Here is a 27166-nt window from a genome sequence, read left to right as displayed (position 1 = left end):
TTTCTTACCAGCTGTAATATTTAATATTAGATCTAGTTTCTTATACCTGCAGCACTCATGGTAATTATATTCAAAATCTCAGCTGCTAACTATGTGGAAAAGACAACAATCTTTATGACAATATATCCAACCTCTGCTCAAGTGTTATGGGCACATTAATATAACACAGCGGTCTCTGGCTATACCTAAAGTATCACTGATGGCTATATGTCAACAGAAAAGCACTAACAAAAATATTTAATTAGGTAATAATATTTGACTAGATAATGTGGTGTATAGCATCTCTTCTACTGTGTCAGGCCCTGAAATGTGCCATGTACAAGAAAGATGAAAATATGCCAGAATAGGGTATTACTTTTGTGATTTCATTGTTTCTTAACTAGACACAATGCACCTTTCTGTACATCAGCCTGCCTGCTACTTGTGCAGTATGAGTGTTGTTGTTATTAACTGCCCTTGAGTTGATCCCAACTCTTGGAGATCCTGTGGATGAGACATTTCCAAGCCTATTTTCCACAGCTCTGCTTAGGTCCTTTAAATTTATACCCATGAACTCCTTAACAGAATCCATCCATCTAGCACATGGTCTTCCTCTCTTTCTACATCCCTCCACCTTTCCTAGAATTATTGTCTTTTCCAATGAAAATTCCTTCTCATGATGTGGCCAAAGTATGACAGCCTCAACTTTTATCATCTTGGCTTCCAGGGAGATTTCAGACTTGATCTATTCTTGGGTCCATTTGTTTGTCATTTTGGCTATCTATGGTATCCTCAGCACTATTCTCCAGCACCACATCTCAAACGAATTGGTTTTCCTCCTATCCGCCTTCCTCACTATCCAGCTCTTGCAGCTGTACATGGCAATAGGTAAAACAATGGCTTATACAATTCCAAACTTCGGGCTCTGTTGGATCTCTTAACATTTTAGGATCTTTTCTAATTCTTTCATAGCTGTCCTCCCTATTCCTGGTTGTTTTCTTATTTCTTGACTGCCGTCCCCATTCATGTAGGAAAAACTACATGAGAAGACATCTGTGAGAAGCCATAAAAATTACTACCAATAATCATTCAATTTCAGATGTCATTTGTGGTGGAGATTTTGGTTACTATGATAAAAGAATAAGAGTTGGATATCAGTGACAATGATCAGAATGTCACATTATTAGGGGGCATAGAGACATGCAATTGAGTCATATGCTGGCTGCATCATAGAATGAATCATAGAATGATAGAGATAGAGGGGCCTAGGGGCCATCGAATCCAGCAACCCTCCCCAAAAGCATACCTATTTTCAGAAAGAGAATCTAAGAAAGAGAGGCAAATAGTGGTAATGACCTTACTGACAAACTGAAAGTAAATTAATAGATCAGATGTTATCACTTTAGAGTTCTTAAAGGACTCATATGTGAAACTTCTCTGTCACGGCACTAGAAATGTATATATAAATCATAGGAAAATCATAGCTGGAATCATCCATATCAAGCAGGTACACTGACATGAAAGCCAGATTTAGCTGCAGCTGACTGTCAAGAATATACTGAAACACACAGAGTCAAGGTTTGACCCACATGCTGGGTATATTGTCATAACTATAACAAATTTCCACCTTAGTCAGCCATCAAATTTTTCTATAGTTCTTTGAGAAAGCTAGATATGACTTAAAAGTATCTGCTGTTGCTCTCTCTCTCTCTCTCTCTCTGAAACAATTAGTAGCAAGTATGGGGAAGAAATTTTAATCAGCATGTACAGAAGAGGAAGAACTGTTCTTTTTCTACTACATACCAACAATGAAGCTTCTCTTAGCCCCAATTGGGCCCAATAAGGTTGCAAGCCTATATGGGTTTCCAGGAACCATAATTGAACAAAACTGTTGATGGGATGTGATTAGTGGAAATAATGGATAATCATCAAGAAATATTTGCTCAGATATTCCTATTGACTCCTGTTAATTAGGGTGGAGTCTCCTTCTTTGGAGGTTTTTAAACAGAGGCTAGATGGCCATCTGATGGAGGCGCTTTGACACTGTGTTCCTACATGGCAGGGGGTTGGACTGGATGATCATTGTGGTCTCTTCAAACTCTATGATTCTATGACACTATATACTGTACAACACTGGAAAAGGAAGAGGAAACTGCTGAGATGTGGGCTGATGTAGAGGAAATATATTCAGAGGTGGCAGACTTACAAGTTAAAGATGTGTTTTTGGCTAGAAATGCAGTCTGCAAAACTGCCTTCATTGGTATTACTGAAGTGACCAGTGTCAGTATCAATTTCAGTAACTGGAGGAGTGATAGTATGGTAAACAATGAATACATGTTCAGTTCAAAGGGCTACATCAGTTGTGATTTCAATAAAAGAATAATTGCTGAAACTGGATCTGTTGGTGGCATAAAGGTTATTTGTGCTGAAACACTGATATGAGTCACTGATGAGGGAGAAGGAGGTAGACAAGATAGTATAGCCTGAGGGACAGTCTGATGTAACAGTTCTGCAAGTAAGCAGTGTGGTGTGTAACCTCTATATAAAGAATAAACAGCCTGGATTAAGTTGTTGTAATTCAAGATAAGAGTGGCAGGGAAAGTCATTGTATCATGGTTGACAATTACAAGATTGATGTCAGTTACATCTGCAGATTAGAGGAACCCTCTCCTAAAAATGTTCTTTTGTTAATTACAGATTATCCCTATTAATTATGAGAGTGCAAAAGTGTGTGTGTGTGTGGGAGAGAGAGAGAGAGAGAGAGAGAGAGAAAGAGAGAGAACCTGAGAGTGCGGGGGAGGGACGACGACGACCATTTAGCATCATATTAAGATCCTCAGTGATATTATAACCAAGTAGAAATGTTGCACTGCCATTTTGAGTTTAAGGGAAATCATCTCTATTTTATAAAGAAATGCATGAATTGATCTTGTAAAACATTCTCATTTCAAACTCTGACACTGTAAAAAAGCATTGTTAACATACTAGCACCCTGCAGAGAAAAACATTTTATTAGATAGATGCTATGGATGCATTCAAAACCTCAGCTTATCAGGAAACGTCTGTGCAAGTTCATGTGTATTTACCTAATTGGACAATGAGAAAGTAACAGTAAGATAAGAATTTTCAGTAACCTATTCATTTAACTAGCCTGCTCTTTTCTGAGTACAGTGCGCCCACGTCATACGCGGGCGCGCTTTACACGGCTTGAGCATACGCACTCAAGCCACGGGGCGGCGCGGGGTGGAAGGGGCGGCACGTCCCATTCAATTGAATGGGCGCGTGCGCCCGTTGCACCTCACGTGCCGCCGTGCCACCACGCACGAGCCCCATTGTTTACAATGGGGCTTGAGCATAGGCGGAATTCGCCTTACGCGGAGGGATTCGGAACGGATCCCCGCGTAAGGCGAGGGCCCACTGTATTTTTTACTGCAACATATCAAAACAAACACATACTCATTTTTCTTGATAGACAACATCAGAAATTTTAAAAATGCATTAATGCATTCATTTCTTTCCATTTTCATGTTACTTGAAAATGCTTCTAAGTAACTACCCCTGCAGTACACTCTGAAGGTATTTTACCCTAGAAATGAACTCTGTTAATCTTTGAAACTTGCACACGCATATGAGTAATAGTTGGGTTCAGTAACAGACAGACATTACTTTCAATGCTTCATTTTCTGAAACCAACAATAGAGTTAAAAACATGCACTAAAAACATTCTCTGTGTCTGTAAAAATCAACATAATTTCCTTTTAAGGAGAGTAGGGTAGAAACGTAGGCAGAGGTGTTATGATTCTGCTGTGTGCCAAGAAAAAATGGGAAGGTATAAAGTAATGAAAAACAAGTAACATCTCCTATTTCTTGCACTCACCTCTCACTGAGATCTTCAGTTCCCTGCCCATGGCCACACATGAAGTTGCCCTGAGTGCAAGGGCTAGCAGGTGCCGATAAAGTGCTTTTGGAGTTCTGGGCAGAATGCCTCCGGCTCCTCCGACGTTCGAGCCACCTTCGCTCATTGCAGCCGAGACTGGCCCTTCTTCGATCTTTGCGGCCACTAGGAGGAGGTTCACCATTGTCATCCCCATCCTCATGACGCAGTGTCATCTGAAAAGAATGAAAGGGAATGCTCAGTCATCACGACACGAAATGCTTTCCAGTTCCTACACAGATTCAAGTGCATGCCAAGTCTCACTTGCCAACACATCTGGAGTTATCTGTTCATTCCTGTTCCTGGCTGATACCTTCAGATATCAGTCAGGAACATTACAAGTGGAGACTTGTAATGTTTGCTTAACATACATAATTCAGACTGTTCATATGCAAATTCTCAGTATCCCTTCTCCCTGCTCCTTTTTTCCTCTTGGAATTATTAAAGATGGCTTGTTGCATCAGAAATGGAAATAGGGATGGCTGAATCCTTGGTGGGTATGTAGATCACAGGTTATGCCCAGTACTAGAATGAAAAATTGGCATCACTGAAAATTGCCTTTACCAGTTGCTCTCCATTTCCAAATACAAAAGGATGGCTGCAACTCAGAAATCCATTTATTGCCTTAACCAAAGTTCCTGAATAAGCACAGAATATGAACACAGAGTAACATGTAAACATTTATGTTAACAAAACTGAAGATTAAATTTAGGTAGGTTAGTAGAGGTAAAAAAAAAAAAAAAAAAAAAAGCACTTTGAAGCCAAATTATGAGTATTATCTAGTGGCTGGAAGAAACAATCCCTGGAAAGTCCTATATCAAATGAGGAAGTTGATCTATTCTGGGTTTTATTTGGAATGCTAAAAGAGCTAATCAAAATGCTAAACCTATTTTAGAAGACTCCACCTGGAACAGACAGAAGAGCAGTGCAGTCTGGACCATCTGCAATGGCATAAATGCGCTTCCTGCTGTTCCCTTAAATTCCCTTATAGGGGAGATAAGAGTGATCCCACTACTGCTCATACTTCCTATCCTCTTTCCACAAAGATTACTAGCTCAAACCAGTTTGATGTACCAAAAAGTATATTAATTTAAATTTCAGATAACAGATAACTGTTCCTTAGCACTATACAACATTCAGTTTCCAAAGTCTATCATTTTCTCATTAAGAAAACTATAAAGAAATAAACATTCTACAATTGGTAACTTTTGCTGCAAAATCATGAGAACTGATATGAGCTAAGCTAATAAAAGAGAACACATTGGACAATCAATATGGAGAATAATTCTGCATATAAAATGCTGTTTAGAAGAATCTTTCTTGTTGCGTACTCAATCCTTTGCACTTGGGCCGAACTTTTACTCATGTGAAACTATCGGTGTTAAAACAGTTTAACTGCAGACAAATATTCATCCTAACAGCCCCATAAAAATAAGTAATTGTTTTACCCCGGAGTATTATTAACTACGACTACTATGAAGTCCATTTTACTATTAACTACCTTAAACTATCACATGCCATAATGTGTGTAACATAACCAGATGTCTGACTTTTCTAATAAAAATAAATAAGCCAATAATACCCTGCTCTACACAACTCAACTTTGAAGTATACCCAGGCTACATAATTTTACCTCATAAATGTTGAACTGCTCTACTAAGTCCAAGTCTGCTCCTTTCTTGTTCAAGTGTCTCTGGGAAATAATTTCCATCCCCAGTTCTTCCAGACAGTCAACTACATCATAGAAGGCATCCTGGTCTGGCAAGCCAGACAATGTCTGAAAGTCAAAAGGCAAAGCATGTCAATCTCTTTCTTCTGAAAAACATTCAAATTACATTGACAGATACAGTTGGCCTGTGTATTATGCGAGGGATCTACTCCAAGACCCTATGCATAATATGATTTTCGTGTATAATCAGGAACTCTTTCTTTTACCTGAAATGAACAACAAAGTGTTCTTTCCAACCATTTATTAGGTCCTCCTGTGAGAATCTATTGGCATGCTTCCTCTGGAAGTTGACCATAGAATTGAGCTGGATAACCTACAAAATGCCTATAGAGAACACTTCTCTGGGCATTTGTAGGTCCTCCAGCACAATTCTATGATCACCTACCAGAGGAAGCATACTAAAAAATCACATTGGAAGACTCAGAAAATGGCTAGAGAAAATATAAGTCTAGTGTTTAATTCTGAAAATAATAAAAGGCAACATACCTACTGAAGGTCTAGTTCTATGGAGACCGTATGTCTTTGGGGAGATTATTATTGCATTCCATTGACTAAGCTTCAGCAAAAAACAAAAATAAACAACAAACCAACTGCGCCCTACCAGCTATCTGTTATAGTCAAGCCACTTAAACAAACACTTTTTCACATAACACTAATGTAATATTACTAATACCCTTTGTTTGATTTTTTTTTCAGTGATTAAACACGCCAGAATATAATCAACATCATTCTAAGGTGGTCTTAGTTGAAATCAGGTAACATGGCCACCACTGTTGCCCATTACAGTAGGAGAGAACTTGTAGCTTAGCTTTTGGAAAGCAATTTCAGAAAAAAAGTTTACTTCATCCATTTGATGAACCCTGCAAACAAAACTTTCACACTGAGAATGATTTGTGAACATATTATGAAATGAGGTAACTATGTCCTCTTTGCAGAGGCCCCAAGGAGTACGTGTTTTATATACATCTCTGTAATACTTACTGGAAACCTTTAAAATTTTTACAATGTTGGTAAACAGAACATGGGGGGACCACACTGCAGCCCCAGGAATCATTTTGCTCACTCTAGAAATGTAACAATCACATTAAAAAAATTAAACTACCATCATATTTGCTAGGTTCATATTTGTGCAGCAGTGCCTGTGAACACTCTTCTTGCATTAAAAAGCTGCACGACCTAAGCAAAGGGTATGGCTTTCCTTCATATAAACATGTTGATCAGGATGTGGCAAACCAGGTCAAACTGCACCAATCCCTTGAGAATATCAGCTGGCTCCCTCAGAGATAACTGTGCTCAGATAGCAATAACTATGGTAGTTAAGGCTATGGAATCAGTTGGTAACACACTTGGAGGTGGTCCATCCACGCCACCTGAAAACCTACAGCTGACGAGGATCTCCCAACACCATCAAACACATTAGTCCTCAAGTCTTCCAACTACAGCACAGAAAGCCTTTTAACAAGAGGAGGTAAAATTGTAGGGCACTCCTTTCTTACATCATCTTGGTAAGTATATAGACCCTCAAGACAGTTCATTTCTCTGCACCTGAGTTAACTGATGTTGACAAAGCAACTTCTCCTAGATTAGGGTGGTGGAAAAGAGTAGGAAGGGGACTATTTAATATCTACAGAATAAGAAGGAAGTCCCCATGTATGTGGGAAGAACTACTGTATATACTCGTGTATAAGTCTAGAAATTTTACTAAAAAGTTGACCCAAAAAACTGGCTTGACTTATCCACTGGTCAATGTAAGTACTGTAGTTTAACTGTTATCAGAAAATGAAGCATACCCACCTCTGAGTAGAGTAGCAGAAGGTAAGAACTTAGTCCAACCTGGGGGCATTTAAAAGGAACACTGCCCCCCCCTCTACTTTCTCTGCTGTAGTTTTACTTCTGACGTTTTTGTGCAGAATCATAAAGTTGGAAGAGACCACAAGGGCCACTCAGTCCAATCCCCTGCCCTGCAGGAATACACAATCATGCCTGGACGGGAAAATGGCAGTGGTGGCTCTTTGGCACTACCCCTCAAAGGAGCACTGAGAGGAATCGGGCTTTGAAGCATTTAAATATGGCATTTCTGTAAATTTGCCAGGTTTCCTGGTTAAAATCAGGAAAATTATCGTATTAAAATTAAAGGCTATAATGACTGCTACCATAGTTGCCATTTTCTTTGCTTTGCCTTTACATCCTTTTTGACATGTGCATTTTCTTAGCCTCACTTGTGTCTGGGTGCCTCCCCCACAAATTGCACAGCCTTAATTTACAGCAGTTCCCTCCTCATCCATCCAACACAAATGGTTATTCCTGTCAGAATTTTGTAAATGTTTTGATATCATTTTCCTTTGCTTCATCCTTTACATCCTTTGTTACATGTCCCTAGGTTTTACCTGCAATTTATCCATGGGTAATATTAAAATCCATAATTTTGCCCCCTAAACCTGCCTTCAACTTATACACAAGCTTGACTTATAGTCAAGTATATGCAATATAATCTCTCATTATCTCAAAACACTTTAAAAAAAGGGACAAAATCCATTTGGTATCAAATATTACTGTCAGCAGTAATAGAAAACCGTGCTATAGACTGTATTTGAAATTAAAAACAAACCTTGTTTACTAAAGTCATTGCATAAACTAGAAGTTCTGTGTCAACTCCATCCTTTTCCTCCAGAATCTCCATGATGTTGGACCATGGCTTGAGGTCTAAATGGAACAGAATTTTTTTAGGAAAGTGGATCAACACTATTGCACAAATGGAGTTCAAACCTTTCTGGCAGATGCAAAATAAGTCTTTAATTGTAGAATAGAAAACAAGTAACTCATTAGACGAACAGTTCCACATGAGCTTTGGCATATTTTGGGATTTGTACCAATGAGACGTGGAATAATTAACAGCAACAACAAAAATAACATCAATAGGTACACATTTTATTCAGAAGTAAATCCTAGTGAGTCCACCTGTTATGTATCATCAACTATGTAAGGCCATTCCCTAGCAATGTGTCTACTTCTCACAACCTCCTGATTATTGTTGCTGTTTCTCTCTATCCATACCAGCCTGCTCACCTTCCTTCCTTCCTTCTTCATCAAGGTCAAAGTGGAGAAGTGAGTGATGATGTGGGGAAAGAAGAAGGGAGGTAATCACAGTTTACTTGCCTGCACTTCCCTCTCTTGGTGGCAATATATTCAACCGGTCCTTTAAAACTCAGTTATGTGTTATCAACGATGATGATGTCACCAAAATGTGGTGACCCATGCCAGGGGCAGTTACCATTCCTAGATCATCATGTGGAAAAATTTTCTGCCTTTGCCAGAACCCATTAATGAAAAGGGATTGAAGCACACACAGGTTGAGATCCCACATGTGCATATAGCTCTACATACAGAGTTTGACACCCTCCCAAAGATCTGACTGCTCACTTTTACTAGTAAGGAAGGGAAAATGTTTCAAACCACAAAGAAGCAACTGCCTTGTGCTTGGTTGGGTGAGGAGAGTGAGAGGCACCTTTTTTTTCACCCAGGAATTCAAAACAGCCAGACCTTTATGTTCTGAATCAACTCCCTACCCTTGTCTTCACTCTGATAAGAAGTAACAGCAGCAGCCCCTTCTAGATTTTGTCTGCTGTTGGGCATAGGAGCTTTTTGGATGGAGCAAAAGAAGATACCTCTTCCCTTCATACAAAAAAGGAACTTGTGCACATATACACTGCACTTATGTGCATATAAGTAATTAACAGGATGCTGGCAATAGTTTGATAATCTTACTACATCTCACTGTGGGTGTGCCCAAGATTAAGGTTGGAAACTACAAGGAGACAGAGGCTAGTTTTTGCCTCTGCACCCATCTGCCCCAGAGCATTGAAAGTGAGGTTGCATCATGCCTAGACACCAGGTTTGGCCACTTTGTGTGTTTTTTCAGAGGTTTCAGGGTTCCTGTGGATGGTCAGGTAAGTTAAACTGCTCAATTTATGGACACTTTTTGAGCATTGGGGGCCATATCCCATTTTTATTTCAGGAGTGTCAGGGGGTTCTGAAGACCACAAAGAACCACAGAAGTGGGGCTTTAGGCGAGGGGCACATGCAACCCAAGGACTATTTCCTCCCTGAAGGAAGAAAGGCTGGTTCTCTTTGTCCATTTTGCTTGGGTGAGATCTTAAACTTTTAAACTTTGAACCATTGCTGTGGGTCACTTTGTGTGTGTGTATGTGTGTGTTGAGCTATGAGCCTAATTCTACATAAGTGCTGGCTGTTAGAAAAGGGGTAGTTTGAGGGAACCTGAAGGGTTGGGGGCCTCACACATCCTGCAGAGGTACACTCTGTCCTCCCTGTTCTACATCCCTTAGAAAGTTGTTAAGGCTATCTTGTTCTTGAGACTTAATTTAATCCATTCAATCTTACCACAAAAAAATCATCTTTCCTATAACGATAATAATAGTAATAGTAATAATCATAAAATCACAATAATAATCACTTAAATTTACAATCTAAGCATCAAACTCTATAATACATGTATCTTCTCTTATTTCTCTTTTTCAAATGCTATAAAAGGTTTCCATATTTTCAGAAAAGACTCTATTGGATTCCCTTTTACCAAATTAGTTACCAAAAAAGTTCCATCATCTTCTCCATCCATCCCATAAATGTTGCTATCCTATTAATTTTTCATTATCTCATGAAAAGCATTCTTGCTGCTGTAACCATAACATTTATCAAGCTTCTATGTATTCTTTCCCTTTTTCCTTCCAGATTAATCTTGTTTAATAAATATAGGTTGGGTCCCATAGCTAATTTAATTCCTAATATCTTTTGTATCCATTTATTAGTCTTGAACCAAAATTTCCTTGTTCTTTTACATTTCTACCAATTGTAAAAAAAGTATCTCTCTATTTTTTTTTTTTTTTTGCATTTCCAACAGGTATCACTTGTACCTTTATAAATCTTTGCTAATTTAAACTAGGCCATATACTACATAAACATAATTTTATTTTTAAACAAGTAGGGTGGCTTTTGTAGTAGGTTTGTGGTACAAAAACAATGAATGTACAGCTCTTCTTTTCTCCAAAACAACTTAAGTTAGATAACATAATAGCTACTCACCCCTCTTTCCATCTACTATGGACACTGCTTGGATGAGGAGTGGTGCGTTGGATTCAATGTACTCCACAAAAACAAGGAGTAGTTTCAGTGCTGTCTTCACAACCAGGCGAAACTACAAGGGAAGAGAGAGCTAGTCACTCATCATATTTTGACATTTGCACCTATTCATACTGGAATCCAGGCTGACCTCATGTGAGACAAGTCACTGGAGAGAAGGAATCCTTGATAAATCAAAAATATATCAAATATCAACCAGGGTTTTAAAATTATTGCAAGTAGGACATTACATATGATTATGTGAATTTGCCTTAAATGAGTTGGACATTTGAACAGTTTAGCCCAAATTATATGTCTTTGCTATTATGCTATGTGAATCCTTTAACTGTAGATACCATGAATACAACACGAGACTTTGTATATAGTACAATACACCGATCACTAGCCACTTGGAGAAACACATGAATTTTCCTTAACCTGAGTGAGAACCATTGCTCCATATACCTCAGTATTGTCCACTCAGTTCAACAGCAGCTGTGGAAAGTCACCATCATAGCACTAACAAACTTTCTCATCCCGCCTAAGAGCCTTTAAGAACATTTTATGTAGGCCAATCAGTGATTTAATATGGAACTGTCTCCATTTTAACTACGTATCTTGCCAATGAAATGAAACCCCTCCACCTAATTGTCTTGTGATGATAACTTCCAAGGTCAGTCTTGACCAGTCTGGTGTCCTCCAGATGATCTAGACTCCCAGCTTCCCTGATGGGCCTCGCTGGAAATCCAATGTTGTGGTCTCACCTATACACTTAAAATATATAAATATAAAAAAGACGCATACCCCTCCCAAAATAGGACTGCACTTGTGGGGCTTCTTCTTTTTTTCTTTTTGTCAATGGAAAGATAAACTACGGCCTGTTACAGACTGCCAAAATAAAGCTGCTTCGGGTCTCTTTGGAGGTATGCTATTTAAATGATGCCTGGGTCCTAAGAGTCCGGAGGTCGCGCCAAAGCCACACTCCATTCCTAAGCACTGGAGTGCAGCTTTGGTGCAGCTTCTGGATTCTTAGGATGAATGCATCATTTAAACAGCATACCTCCAAAGAGACCCGAAGCAGCTTTATTTTGGCAGGCTGTAACAGGCCTACATTCCATCCTTATAAACAGCAACTAGCATGAAAGTAATAGGCATGATGGTTTACGCTTAGAAACTGGCTTGGTGGGTTGCTTTGAATCTATCCAGTGTAAGAAAAGTAGGTATGAGGCTATTCAATGCTGGTTTTGAGACAACTAACTGCAGCAGTTGGATTGGTTTTTTTTAGTCAGTTTTCTCCCTATTGAGTTTGCTGGGATTGTGGATCAATTTGCTTTATATGTACTGCAATGTTTGGGAAATGCTTTGTGTGTCTGCATGTGCATGTGTCAACGGGGGCATCGGCTAACTAGTTTATAACATTAAAAAAACTATTTTTAGTCTTATTTTAGACCAAGTGATGTGGTTTGTCATAGCATGTGTACCTTTGGCCTAGCAACTACTTCAACTAGAGAATCTATCTGTGCATTTTTTAAAATAGATTTTATTGCTTAAAAACACACACATAACAACAGGGGGAAAAACCACACACACTATATACACATATACACACAATACACAATACATCCACAAACATAACACACTAACAGCTAGACACCTACTATATTTATCCTAACAAATCATCATTCATTTATTACGGCACACAGCTAGCACAGTGATAAAATACAATACAATAATACAATACAGTCATAAAAACTCTAACATGTGTCAACTGGCAGGGTGTATTCTAACAAATAACAAAACAGTAACTTCCTTAACTCCAACCAAGTCAACTTTATCATTAACATCCACCTTTCCAACCTTGTTTCAGGTTATAGGTAATTTTCTTTACATACATAAATGAACTCATCATTCAAAATATAAACTTAAACCTGACTATACTCTAGTTTATCCTGCTTTTTCCTTATCTCCTTTAATCTCCTTATTTATGTATTGATATAGAGGTTTCCAAATTCCACCGTATTCTTCCCAATCTTGCCCTCTCATTAGGCAAGCAAGTTTGTGCATTTGCACCAGACCCATTAACTTATTCAACCACTCTTCTATCGTAGAGCAGACTGCTGATTTCCATTTGCCGGCATACATAATTCTTGCACTCGTAGTGATATAAAATAACAGCTTTCCATATCTTCCTTCTAATTCTTCACTATCACACATACTCAGCAAGTAAAGTTTGGGGTCCAACCACAGTTTACACTGAAGTATTTCTATAACCACCCTGTGAATTGCCTTCCAATATTTCTTGGTGGACCTGCAATTCCATCGTGCATGATAGTAGGTGCCGATTTCATGTTGACATTTCCAGCATTTATTGGAAACTCCTTTATACATCCCAGCCAATTTATTCGGAGTCAAATGCCATCTGAACATCATTTTAAACCAATTCTCTTTTAGCTCATTACTTAAATAGCAGCCAGGTTGGTCACAGGAACAGCAAGGAGTGACCATATAACACCAATACTGAAGTCACTCCACTGGCTGCCAATCAGTTTCCGGGCACAGTACAAAGTGTTGGTTATCACCTTTAAAGCCCTACATGGCTTGGGCCCAACCTATCTAAGGGATTGCCTGCTTCCATATAATCCGCCCTGTACACTCAGGTCCTCTGGAAGGAATTTATTACAGCCCTTAAAGACCAGGTTGACGGCGACCTCCGAGAGGACATTCTCTGCAGCCGCTCCCAATTTATGGAATGGCCTGCCGGACGAGATCGGTCAAATTACCAATCTAGAGAGCTTTTAAAAAGCCATTAAGACGGATCTCTTCCGGCAAGCCTTCCCGGAATAAAATGCTCGGCCACAAATAAGACTTCCCATCCAGCGAACTCTGCCTATGATGATTTTTATTTAGCTTATTCGGTTTTAATATGCAGTTTTTAATCTTACATTGTTTAATCTTGTTTTAAGGGGGGTATTATGTATATATGGATGTATTTTAACCTGTTGTATGCCGCTTTGATTGCCTGGCAAAAAGCGGGATAGAAATAAAAAAAATTATTTTTTATTTAAAGTATATTTTAATCTTTTGCTCCAAGATGTTTTCCATTGTTGTAACATGATATTTTGTTTAACATCTTGTGTCCACTTTACCATGGGTTCTTTTATTAATTCAGCCTCCATTTCAATTTCCAGCAGACATTTCTAAAATAAGGCAATTTTATGTGTATTACTTGAACTTAACATCTCCTAAAATTTAGAATCTACCTTTTTTACTCCTACCTGCTTATCATCCATTAGCTATCTGTTTGGAGTGGTGGAATGAGGAGGACCATTACAACCACTTAATTGCTTAGGTTGTGATACTGAAAACTTCAATGTTCATCAAAATTTGTTCCCCATACAGGCCAACATATTCTTATTTTTACCTCTGCCTTATACCCTATTAATTAATCTCAAATTTAAAAGAAATTCATAGGCCTAAATACCCTAAAGCCACCATATCACATCTGATTTTGGAAAGTAAGCAAGGTCAGCCCTGGTAAGTACTTGGATGGGATACTACCAATGAATACCAGGTGCTGTAGACTATAGCCTGTTACAGATAGCCAAAATAAAGCTGCTTCGAGTCACTTTGGAGGTATGGTATTTCAATGATGCATGAGTCCTAAGAGTCTGGAAGCTTCACCAAAGCTGCACTCCAGTCCTTAGGACTGGAGCGTGGCTTTGGTGCGGGCTTTGGACCTATAAGACGCATGTATCATTGAAATACTATACCTCCAAAGTGACTCTAAGCAGCTTTATTTTGGCTGTCTGTAACAGGCCAAAAATTCAGAGGAAAGAACTGGCAAAATAACCTCTTGAGTTTTCCTTGCCTAAGAAAACCCTATGAAATTCATGGGTTCGCTGTAAATTGACAGGCGACTTAAAGCTGGTGTGCATGTGTGCACACACGCATGCAACAAATGGATAGATAATAATTTTACACAGAGAATAATTCTAACAATACCTGACATTAAAAAGACAACTAGACAACATTTGAGTTCATCAGAAAATATATGAAGTGTTTATGACTAGTGATCTCTCTCTCTCTCTCTCTCTTCCAAAACCCAGCCATCAGTTCTCTCCTTCTGTGTCTGGAGTGGATTATGCACACCATCAGAGACACTCTTGTCTTGCTGGCAACTAACTATGATGCAGTTTCCCTTTTGTTTAGTTGGGACTAAGAGTATTTCCAAAACAAAAACAGAATTGCATATGTAGGTAAAAATATGGGGAAATAATTTAAAAGATACTGGGGAAAGCAGGAAAAAATACTTCACATAGCTTTGGGAGATAAAACACAAGAAACCATTCAACAAAACACAAATTAAAAAACAGAAGACCTTTGCAAACAGTTCATGAATTCCCTTTGGTAACATCAGATTTTAGAGCTCTAGTTTTTCACTTATAAATCAGATACAAAATGTTGCATGTGATTTCTTATGCCAAATAGTGTGTGGCTTTCTCCCACAGACTTTTCAGTTTCAATTTCAAATATTTTAAGTACAGTCAGCTCTCTATATTCACTGCTTTGTCTTTTGCAGATTTGTCGATTTGATTGACATGTTCTCTCTAGGGATTTCTAGGTCTCCCATAAGTTGACAACAGAGTCATGCTGGAGGACCTACAGATTCCTAAAGAACAGCTCTCTAGAAATCTTTAGGTCATCCAGAGTGATTCTATAGTCAACTCCTGTGGGAAGTTGATCATAGAGGTATGATGGAGGATTCGAGAGACTCCTAGAGAAGTGTTTTCTCAGGTTAAAAAGGGGCATTTATTTTATTTTTTTATATTTGCATTTTTCCACTTTTACTTGGGGAGGCGGCCCTTAATTCCCATGAATGGGGGACGATGACAACAACAAATACTGTGTAACCTTCCCAAAATGTAATCAAATTCCTTTCCCCCCCAAAAAACAAAAAAATCATGTTCACTTTGAGCTAAGGACTTTCTATGTTCATTCAAGCCCAAATATATAGAGAAATTGCAGCTGTGAACAGAAGTGTGTATCAAGCACAAGCTCTGGTTTTGATTATTTAACGAAAAGCCTTATTCTGAGTCAGCCTGTTTTGACTTGTATACAAATCTGAATTGCAGTTCAGAAATCCCAATCTTTGATCCTCCCACCGACTACATCAATGAATAGCTGTAACAGTTCTTCTGACTGACAGAAATGGATGAAATTTGCACACATACCAGTTTTCTTTCGATGTTACTGAGACTGTTCTAAGAAGCATTTAACATTTTTAGAAGGAGCTAAAGCATTATGATGAATTAAAAATAGTTTGAAAGTGGAAGACTCAGTGGCAGAAGCAAAAGCATATGAAAATTTATCATTTTATAAACAAGAACCCATTTCTAGGTTGCATACTCCACCAAAATATTTAATGTTACTGTCAATGAGAGACAACAAGTGAGGATCAGTCCTGTAATACATGATTACTGCATATACACATGTATAAGTCTAGATATTTTAGTCAAACATTGATTCAAAAAGCTTGGGTTGACTTATTATAAATGAGTTAATGTAAGTAATGGACTTTAACTTATATAAAAAAAAGAACAGACCCCTTCTTTGAGTAGTGTAGCAGAAGGTGAGAGCTTAGTCCTTAGGAAAATGTAAAAGAAGCGTTGGCCACCTCTACTCTCTCCACCATGGCACCACTTCTGACCTCTTTGAAAAGCCCTTCTGCCATCTTAACTACTATCACTCTGGACTCAGAGAAAGAAAAGAGACACAGTTCCACCATGTCTAGCCACAGAGGCAGATGAAAGACTCTCTCTACATCTTAACTATCACCCTGGAGAATATCACATGGGAAGCTTAATGTGTGTAAATCGCCAGAAATTGTGCAAAACGTGTGATTGGCGATCACACTGCTGCGCGCTTCTCCCGTCAGTAAATCGCAGTGGAGGTGTCGTCGCTCACTCGTCCTGTCAGTAAAGCGTCCTTGGAGCCACCATTTGGCAATAACAGAAGATCCCATTATTGCCAAATGGCAGCTCCAAGGACATTTTACTGAAGGGATGAGCGAGCAATGACGCCTCCACTACAATTTACTGTCAGGAGAAACATGCAGCTGTGTGAATGCTGATCACGGGTTTTGCACTATTTCTGATGATTTATTGGCAATTTACACATGGTAAGCTTTCCGTGTGATATTCTCCCCTGGCCTCAGAGGGAGAGAAGCAAGCACAGATCCATCATGGCTAGCCCAGATGCAGATGGAGGACCCTCCATCCATTCCAACTTTCATTGCTCTGGCTGTGGAGGGAGAGAAACTGGCAGTATTTGCTGGACTTGATTCCCTTCTCCACTGCCATTCTCTTCCCCTTTAGTGTCATGTCTTTTTAGATTGTAAGCCTGGTGGCAGGGACCTGTCAAATTAGCATCCTGTACATGCTTTGTGGCTGAAGAGTATGGTATAAATACTACAAACAAACAAACAAACAAACAAACAAATAAATAATTCTGGGTGGGAAAATGGTGTTGGCAGCATTTCTTTGGCACTTTCCAAAGAGGAATCAGACTTTGAAAGATCTGAATAACAAATTTGTGTATATTTGTTGGCTTTTCTAGGTTAAAATTAGGGAAAGTTATTACATTAAAGTTAAAGGCTATGAGCACAGCTAATGCAGTTGCTATTTGCCCTGTCTTTTCAACCTTTTTGATATGTGTGTGTTTTCTTAGCCCCATCTGTATCTGGTCATCTTTCCCCCAATTACATGGGTATGATTTGCTATAGTTCCCTCTTCATCCATCCTGCCTTTGGGGTGAACAATACAGTTATGCCTGCCAGGAATTTGTCAGTTCTTTGGTATCTTTTTCCGTTGTTTGTCCTTTACAATCCTTTGCTATGTGCCTCTAATTCTTTTCCTTGTTGTTTAATGCCCCCCAGTCAACCTCAATTCATAGCAACCCTGTGGATGAGATATCTCCAAGACCTACTATCCTCCACTGCATTGCTCAGGTCATGTAACTAAGGTCCATGGCCTCTCTGATTAAGTCCAACCATCTGACATGTTGTCTCCCTTTCTTTCTACTGCCCTCTACCTTTCCTAGCATTATCGTCTCTTCTAATGATCCATGCCTTCTCAAAGTGACCACAGTCCAACAGTGTCAATTTGGTCATTCTACCTCTAGTGGAGTTTTGGGCTTGATCTGATCTAGAACCCATTTGTTTGTCTACTTTGTTTGTATCCTCAGCACTCTTCTCCAGCACCACATTTCAAATGAGTTTATTTTCTTTCTATTGGTTTTCTTCACTGTCCAGCTTGCACATCTGTACATGGTGATGGGGAATATGATGGCTTGGATGATATTCACTATAATGTTCAGATTTATAACTTGACACTTTAGGATTTCCTCCTTGACCTTCTCCAGGAAATGTTCCAGATCTTTGTTGGTTTCTGCTAGTAGTATTCTGTTGTCTACTTATTTCAAATTGTTAGTGTTCCTTCCTCTGATCTTCACTGCTCCTTCTTCTGAGTCCAAGCTTGATCTGCATATGATACATTCTGCATAAAGGTTGAATAGACAGGATGATAGCATGCAAGCTTGCTTGACCCCATTTCCAATTGAGAACCATTCTGTTTCTCCATACTCAGTACTAATGGCAACCACTTGACCTCAAATTATCCATGGGTCTCATCAAAGTCCATAATTTTGGCCCCCAAATCTGCCCCTGACTTATACATGAATTGACCTATAGCTGAATATATATGGTAGAAGCTAGAGTTGTTAACAACAACAATACACACTTCTGAATTCCCCTCCTCTGAGTTTCCCCACACATTTTTCTTGCAAGGAAAGAATAGGGAGAAATGTATAAATTATTGGAGACACAATATCTGTGTCTCCATGACTGATTAATTGTCCTGGCTCAGTGCTAGGGAATTCTGGGAACTGTAGTCTTGTGAGCCATTTAGTCTTCATTTAGAGAGCTCTGGTGCCACAATAAACTACAATTCCCAGGATTCCTTAGCACTGAGCCAGAGACCTTAAAGAGGTCTCAAACTGGATTATTTCTGCAGTGTGTTTTGGACCTATGTCTTTATAAGCCACCTTGAAGCCTGTGCTACTAACATCTCTTTGAATCGGAAATGCCAACAAAGCTTTGGGAATCTTTAGCTTTGGTCAGCTTTGAAGCATTCAATTTTACTCTGATAATATCCTGAAATTATTAAATCAGTCTGATTCAATTTGGGATTTATCTGAAGCTGATACACAGCTCCACAACCCTTATGCATTAAGAGTAGGGGCAGGAAGCTGAGCTATAGCAATCCTAGGCAGCATAGCCAATGATAAGAAAAGCTAGGGACTAACAATGTAAGGAAAACCACATGATCCCCAAGTAGATTTAGGAACTTATTAGGAAGTATGACTCTGATATGATTCAAGTCAGAGCAAATCAGGTCAGAACTCTCCCTAGAAGATGATTAAATTGAGGCTGTAATACTTTCACTATATAATGGGAAGAAATCACTAGAAAATACCAATAATGCTTGGTAAAGTGGAGCACAATAGGAAAAGAGGAAGAATGTATACCAGATGGAGAGATTTAATCAGGCAGGCCACAGCCATGAGTCTGCAAGATCTGAGCAGGATAGCTGAGGATAGAGTGACTTGGAGGTCTATCATTCATAGGGCTCCTATAAGTTAAAGTCAACTTGAAGGCAGTTAACACCAATAACATAGTATTCAGCACTGTGATTAGTGCCAGTTTCATCAAGACCTTGGCACTGGCTGGCTGGCTGTTGAAGGGTAGTGTGCCAAACTCTCAGTTTTCCCCGCCTTTTAATTAACTGAAATAGTCACACCGAGTCTATGCAAATAAAGCTGTCATGCAAATGAAGCTGTTTCCATCAGCACAGCGGAATGCTACTATCAGCAGATCTGGAAGCAGAGCAGTTGCCTTTCCCCACACACTCCCAAAGCTTGCCCTAGAGGGCAGGGAAATCCTCCAGAGCTATTTTCCAGGTGATGGAGAAGGCTGCAGTATAGTGTGTGCATGTATGTGTGAGTGTTTCATCACACTGGTTGTCAGGTATAATGTTGGATGTAGGCCAGAGAAGAAAGAGGGAGAACTGAGAACTTAATGAACACACACACACACACACACACACACACACACACACTTTTTCTTTTTAATTTAAAGAATTAATCAAGGGGCAAAGCAGACAAGCCCAAAGGAGCATCTCCACGCCGCCCCTTTCAGTGCTGGATCAAGGCCGTGGCAACTGCACGCCGGGGCCCTGATCGAGTGCTTTGCTGGCTCTAAAAGAAATGGTAAAATGCCTCTCCTTTTAGAGCTGGCAAAAAGACACCCTTGCTGCCGTGGTGGCACTTTTGGTGCTTCTTTCAGCATGCGTCATATGAATGCTATGCCAAAGGAGAGCTGTGGCTGCCCGCAGTGTGGGGGTGCATGTGGTCTAAATGCCATGCCCTCATGCTGCTCCCACACCCAGGCTTCAAGCCGGTCTGTACAGCCCCTAACTAATTAACAAACACAACAGTAAATAAAATAATAACCAAACACATTTTTTTTAAAGTTTTTGTTGCTGATTTCTGTTGCTTGGATTGTTGTTGCTTGATTTCTGGTCTTGTTTTTTCTTTGCCTTCTTTCTTCCATTTACCACCAAATGCTGGGAGTTGATTGACTAAGCATAGAATGTGTTTGTGTGCCTTCAATAACAGGTGGGAGACACTCGTCCTGCTTTCCAAGCCATGCATGCTTTGCTGTTCTCTACTCAATAACTTCCCCTTATCTTTCACTTCAGTTGCTCTCCTACACTTTCTGCCATGAGTGAACAATATCAACTGGACTGAAGAAATGACAGCCCATGGCAGGCAATAAAGATCTAATGGACACTGGTAATAAGTAGTTTTCAGTGGAAAATGTATTTTGTTTAAAATATGCCCTGAAAAGGTATGATTGTGATTAGGCTATATGTCTGACATTTTTTGGCCCAATAAGGGCCCAAGAGGTCTGAAATTGTCCAGGAAAGTCCCACAATGCATTAAAATAATTTTGGGAAACACCATCGAAAAGACATAAAATGGGCAACGTAAGATCTGTGTAAACCACATGCATTTTTTTTTTAAAATGAAAACAACTAGTAAGTGTTATTTGGTAAAGTTTCTGCAAATGAAACTTATGCCATATCTTCTGTATCTTGCCCCTGTCCTCTGTATATTAAATGCCCCAAAGCTTCCTAGTTTAGCTTGCCTTCTAACACTGATGAATGGCTAATTGTATTTCTACTGAAATAACATTCCTGGTGTAAAGTAATACTCTATCCTCCCCTGCCCACATCTCAGATAAGATGAAAGAGGCATAAACATGGATATCTAAACAGAGTGGTTAGTGCTATCTTTGGAGTTTATGCTAGCTACATTTTCAAATCAACATGTGACCCCAATTGCCTGTTCACAATGATTAGTTTTAAAACGAAACTCGTATGTTCCTGCCCATACATAGCATTACTGTGATAAACAACACAATATGAAAAAAAATACATCTAGAAATATAATACTTGTATGTGAACACAAGGTGACAGAAAATTTTGCAAACGGAACACATTCTGGCATGATGGAAATGGAAGAGTACTTGATACCATAACATTGTCTTTATTATGTCACTATGTGGATAACATACCTGTATATACCATACTTCCCCATCATACATAGCAAGATTGAAGTACAAAGTTTCCTCAAAAGTTTAAACTAATCATAAAATTATTATGTTCAATTGTAATTGTTGTAATTACCTCCTCCAAGGGCAGATTCAAAGTCATTTTTTATTTCATCTTTGTAATTATAATAATTTTGTACATGGCACATAGCCATGCATGCCAAAGCATAACACTTACATGAAGAATGCTCTTCTGAAAATTTATTGATCCAACTGGTTTCTTGAAGTATTTGGGAAATCTTCTTATAGATTTAGTTGATGGTAGTGCCAAGGCCCCAGCTGAATTCCAAAGCAAGGAGATGGCTCAGGCTGTAAACATGATTTCTCTCAAATGTCCTCATTCAAGCCCTCTATTCCATGATATTCCTTGAAGCTGGGGATAATGTAATGGCAAAGCTGACATCTAAAATACAGATGACAGAAAACCCAGAATACATATATAAACAGGTTAGATCCCATAACAGGGACTATCAGGGATGTAGCCAGGACTTTGGGAAAGGGAGGGGGGTCCAGACAAAGTGCCACCATTATAATGGTGTATATAGCAATTGTTGATATTTTATGGATTAATGGCTATTGTATGTTTTATGGATTGTATATTGTTTAAATTTTATATGCTGTTACCCGCCTTGATCGTTGGAAAGGCGGGCTACAAATAAAATTTTTATCATTATTATTATTATTATTATTATTGGGCTTGGGTGCACACACCATTCATTTTATCTAACGGAAGGGGGGGTCCGGACCCCAAGTCCCCCCCCCCCCCGGCTATGTCCCTGGGACTCTCCTGGTGATGAGGTGGCAAAAAAGCTACCCTTGTAACCACTTCATTTGCTCAAGCTTGACCAACGCAGTTTTTTCAAGTGGTTAACAGCCCACATAATGTAAATTCAGGAGATCATCAGCTTTAATTGCCAGATCTGTGATCAATTTATCTTAGCTTTTGCAGAGGAAGCAATTCTTATCAGCTGCAGCTTAGATCCATAATTTTAGCAGAACTGAATATGGATGGAGCAAAGACACTGTTTCCTGCTGTCATTAATAATGTCGATGTTGACAAACAACCTGAATGGATGCAGCCAAGCACTTGCTCTTTGGAATCCTTGTCCATTTGATTTCTTTTGCTTATTATTGTGTTTTTTTGCTTGTTTTTTTTGGCAAAATTCTTCCAAATTTTAAAAAAGCAAATTAAACATGTAATTATTTTCTGAACAAACCTTTAATATATCAAACACAATAATTTTATGCTAGACAAAACTACAGGTAAGGCATTTTATTTCCATCAAGTAACAAAGTGATTTTCAATCTGTAAATGTATTTAATACTGCAGTTTTTCACTTTCCCCCAAAATTTCAGGATTAAATTTTCAAGTTATAGTTTACATCTTTGGTGCTAGGATGTATCTGTTCCAACATAAACAGAGAACTGGAAAAATACATACAGGTTGAATATCCTTTACCCATAATTCCAAAATCTGAAATATTCTAAAATTGTCCACATGGGTGGCTAAGATAGTGACAAGTTTGCTTTCTGATGGTTCACTGTACACAAACTTAGTTTCATGCACAAAAGTCTTGAAATATAAAATTACCTTCAGGCTATGTGCATAAGGTGTATATGAAACATAAATGCATTTAGACTTGGGCCCCATCTCCAAGATATCTCATTATGTATATGCAATTATTGCAAAATCCAAACAAAACAAAACAAAAAACCAAAACCAAAATAAAACACTTTTTGTCCCAAGCATTTTATATAGGGGAGACTCAATCTATTGAATCCCATCATGGGAGTAAGGCGGGAAATAAATCCTTGAAATAAAATAAATATAAATAAACCTATATTTGTTTTATTCCAAACAAAAACAAAAACAAAAAACCCACTATGTATTTCAATCCACTCAGTTTTATTTTTGGGCCTTTTCCAAAATCTATACAAAAAACCATACATAATATTAACCATATATATTATATTATATTATATTATATTATTTATTATATTATAATAAATAATATAATAAAGATAGGATTACATCCAAATGCCAGTCCCAATCAGAGTACATTCACTGAATCTGTGGGATTTACCCAAATACTGCCAACATTCACAGTTGCTTCAATGGGTCTAATCTAACTGGCACCCAAAAAATGATTTAGGTTGCATTATAATACAGATATACAGTCAGGACCTACATTCACAGGGGTTGGGGAACAGCCCTTTCTGTAAGTGGAAAAACTACAAATATAAATAAAAACCATGAATGCCTTTTTGTTTTTTTACCTGAGAGACAAGTTCTCTAGGATTCACTAGGTCTTCTGGCACGACAGTATGGTTAACTTCCATGGCAGATGTTGACCATAGAATCGTGATGGGGGACCTAAAGGTTCTTAGAGAGAACATATCAATCAAATCCGCAAATCATCAAATTTGCAAAAGGGAAAATAGTGATTGCCTGGGAGGGCGGCGCCACAATAATAACAAAAGCCACATGTGGAGGAAAGGCTACAACTTTATTAACGCAAACCAGCAACCAAAGGTAGGGTTGTCCAAAAGCAAGAGGTCTGGATCATCGTACAACTTGCCGTTGTAAGATAATGGCATGTCATATAGAGCAAGGCAGCGGGATGAGCTAGAGGCTAATATAACACCCTCTCTGAACCATGCAACCTACAGATTGCATTTAAGAATTAAGTCCCTAGTCACCGGGAAGTGGTGTCACGTTATGGCCCCCGAAATGGCCACTACAAATGCCCTCATCGCTCCCGTGTCCCATAGGGACTCCCGATACAGTGCTACGCAACCTTATAGACCATGCCTACCAGATCCAGAACCTCTGCTGCCGCCCCAAGGTTGTGACAAAAACCACACACTCTAGGGAGGGTGAGTGGGAGAGCCGAGCAAGAATGGCGCCGAGCCCAGACGCCACATGGCCTTAAATAGGCCACGCAGGAAGGTGGGGGACGGGAGGGGAGTTGCCCCGCCCCTAGGAGCAGCCAGCCAATTGGATGCCCTGGAGGACCAGGGCGACCATAGAGAGGGTGGTCCACCTCCCAGAGCGTCTCTCGGGAGGCGGAAATCCCTCCCCTACCCGGCCGGCCAATAGGGGCCAGCGCGCCCCAGCAAAGCATGCTGGGGCGTGCCGAGGTCCACAGGCGGCCTTCCCCTGGCGGCAACCGGGGGCCGCTGCCAATGTGGGGGGCCGACTGAGGCAGGATTGAGAAAGTGGTTCCACCCTTTGGTCACTGGGATCCATCAAATCTCAATTTTGTCCTCTATGTTCTTTAACATCTGCAAGTGTTTCTAAATTTTTTAATTTCCCCCCCAATATACTGTGTATTGCTTTGTGGCTCTGGTGATGTATAAATACTTTGGATAAATGAATATATAAAATAAATACATGGTGTAACATGGTCAGCAAAATCATCCAGGAGACTGAGCAGAGATGTGATCACTATGTAGATGATATACAGAAATATATATTTTTTCCTAATCATGGAAGTCCTATGCAGATGTCTGGAGGCAGTACTGGGGATAATGGGAGCAAAAATTTTTTAAAGCTTAATCCAGACAAAATAGATTACTGGTATTAACTCCTAATGCCTTAAATGTTTTCTAACCAAGTAAAACCAAGGAACATTTAAATTCCCCTTAGGAAAGTAAGCCTTTAAATTTACCTGCCTGAGCCATGTGAATGCAAATAAAAATCTACTTTTTGGTCCATCAGCAACAACTGACAAGCTGATGCATAGCAGGGATGCAATCTTATCTGTGGTAATCCTGTGACCCTGGGATATTTTCTTGTGGAAATAGTCTGGCCTCTTCTTTCTCAGCCTTTAAGAGGGTGCTAAAACCATTTTTATTCTAGTTAAGATTTTGGGATATATGGATCCCTGTCAATAACTGTTGATATTGTAATGTTGTTTAATGTTATGTCTATTTCATTTGTTTTATCTGATTTGGGTTTTGTGGTCTTCTGGTCTCTATGTGATTTTACAATGTTTTAATCATTTTGTGTTCATATCACCTTATAATTATTTTATTCACTATCATACTGGAAGGATAATCTGGAAGGATAGTCTTGAAAGATCGTTTTTTAAAAGTTAAACAAACATTTTCCTGATTTTTTAAAAAAAAGCTCCACTAAAACATCTACAGGTTTTCTCCAAATTTCATGCATTTTCATAACTTGGAGAAACAGTCAATATGAATCGGAACACTTATGATACTTTGATATTTTTATAACTCATCTGGTATGGCTTGGAAAACACAACAGACATACTACTAGTCAAAATAGCTATGCATGAAGGATGACAGTAGTACTTACCACTTAGATGCAGAAGGGAAAATCAGCCTCAAAGTCTGTTCAGGAAGTGTGGTCCTGTAAGTTTAAGCAAACTTGTATTGCATTGCCATGTACCTATATGAAGAATGCCTTGACATACAAGGCTACATACCATGTACCAGACTGTGACAAACAGATGAAGGAAAATATGACTTTGAATCTGCCCCCGAAGGAGATAATAATGGCAATGATTACAACTTTTCTGATATGAGAAAAGTTTGTACTTCAACTGTGCTGCTGTTGTGGATTTGTGAACACAGGTATGGCATTTAAATGCAGACAGAATAAAAAACAATGTCATGGAATTGAGTACTCTTCCATTTCATCTCTGCAACTTTATTTCAGATAGAATACATTGTACTTACAAAATTCTTTTGCCACTCCTGACTTGCATTTGAGTTTTGTGTATTTCTGGATTTTTAAAAAGAAAATCAAGATGTTTTCCCACAATAAAAAAATACTTTTTACTACAGTTCCCACTAAACATGTGTTATAGATGTGGTATACTCCCCATTGCAGAGGAGGGGTAAGGGACAACTCCGGCTCCTCTGTCCTCTTGATCTGTCCTTTCTTGCTTCCTGGTATCTATGAAAAATGGTATTTTGTCTCTTCCCGAGAGCACCCATAATTGCAATTGAAACCGTGGGGTGGATCTGATGGCACCATATCTGCTCCTTACTCATTCTGATGGTTTCAATACATGTAAGTTGCCAACCCCTGTAACAGAAGAATCCTTATGTATGTTGATTCCCAACTCACCAAAAAGTGATGTGGTATGTAACAGTACAAAACAAAGGAGAAACTCAGTAAGCAGAGTATATCATGATGACTTGTTCAAAATATCAATGAGAAAACTGACCAAGCCAGCAACTGCATTTTGCTGCTTCTTTTCCTATGCACACATGTTCTATTTTACTCATTCTCTTTCCTGGTGGAGGTGAACCTATGAAGGGTGGAGGAAAGAGTAGAGGAGGACTTCTGGGGCCAGGAGTTCTGTCCCCAGAAAGTAGAAGTTCTGCTCTGGAAGCCCCACTTCACAGAAGCCCCACCCTTGAAACCCACCCCACTCCAGCATTGGGTGATATCCAGTGCGGGAATGCCACTAAGTTTGGGCACTTGGTCTCTAAAAGGTTCACCACCACTGCTCTATCCAAAGACTATGTAGTTCTACTAGTACTTAAAGTAAATGGATTACATTTTTATATTCAAGTAATTCCTTATAAAAATACCCAGTTCACACCATCTAGTTTGTTAGAGTTTATGTTTTGCTCTGAAACAAAGAACATTTAATTTTTTGCTTAAAAATATTTTCTAGTGTGATCA

General features: G+C 39.0%; 1 protein-coding gene across 7 annotated transcripts in view; it reads right to left on the bottom strand.

Annotated features, from left to right (window-relative positions):
• FHOD3 (formin homology 2 domain containing 3) overlaps positions 1 to 27166 on the bottom strand; it is a 309726-nt gene that overhangs the window by 113419 nt on the left and 169141 nt on the right. For all 7 annotated transcript variants that reach the window (XM_089532343.1, XM_089532344.1, XM_089532349.1 and 4 more), the window contains exons 7-10: positions 10740 to 10851; positions 8251 to 8345; positions 5547 to 5690; positions 3857 to 4089 (exon numbers count right to left, since the gene is read on the bottom strand). In XM_089532343.1, coding sequence (XP_089388469.1) covers positions 3857 to 4089; positions 5547 to 5690; positions 8251 to 8345; positions 10740 to 10851 — 584 coding nt within the window. The remainder of the gene's footprint in view (positions 1 to 3856; positions 4090 to 5546; positions 5691 to 8250; positions 8346 to 10739; positions 10852 to 27166) is intronic.

The sequence above is a fragment of the Sceloporus occidentalis genome, unplaced genomic scaffold (assembly GCF_023333645.1).
Source record: "Sceloporus occidentalis isolate IW3139 unplaced genomic scaffold, rSceOcc1.0.p SCAF_7, whole genome shotgun sequence".
Classification (NCBI taxonomy): Eukaryota; Metazoa; Chordata; class Lepidosauria; order Squamata; family Phrynosomatidae; genus Sceloporus; species Sceloporus occidentalis.
Note: the sequence above shows the minus strand (reverse complement) of the source record. Positions and strands in the feature narration are given on the sequence as shown.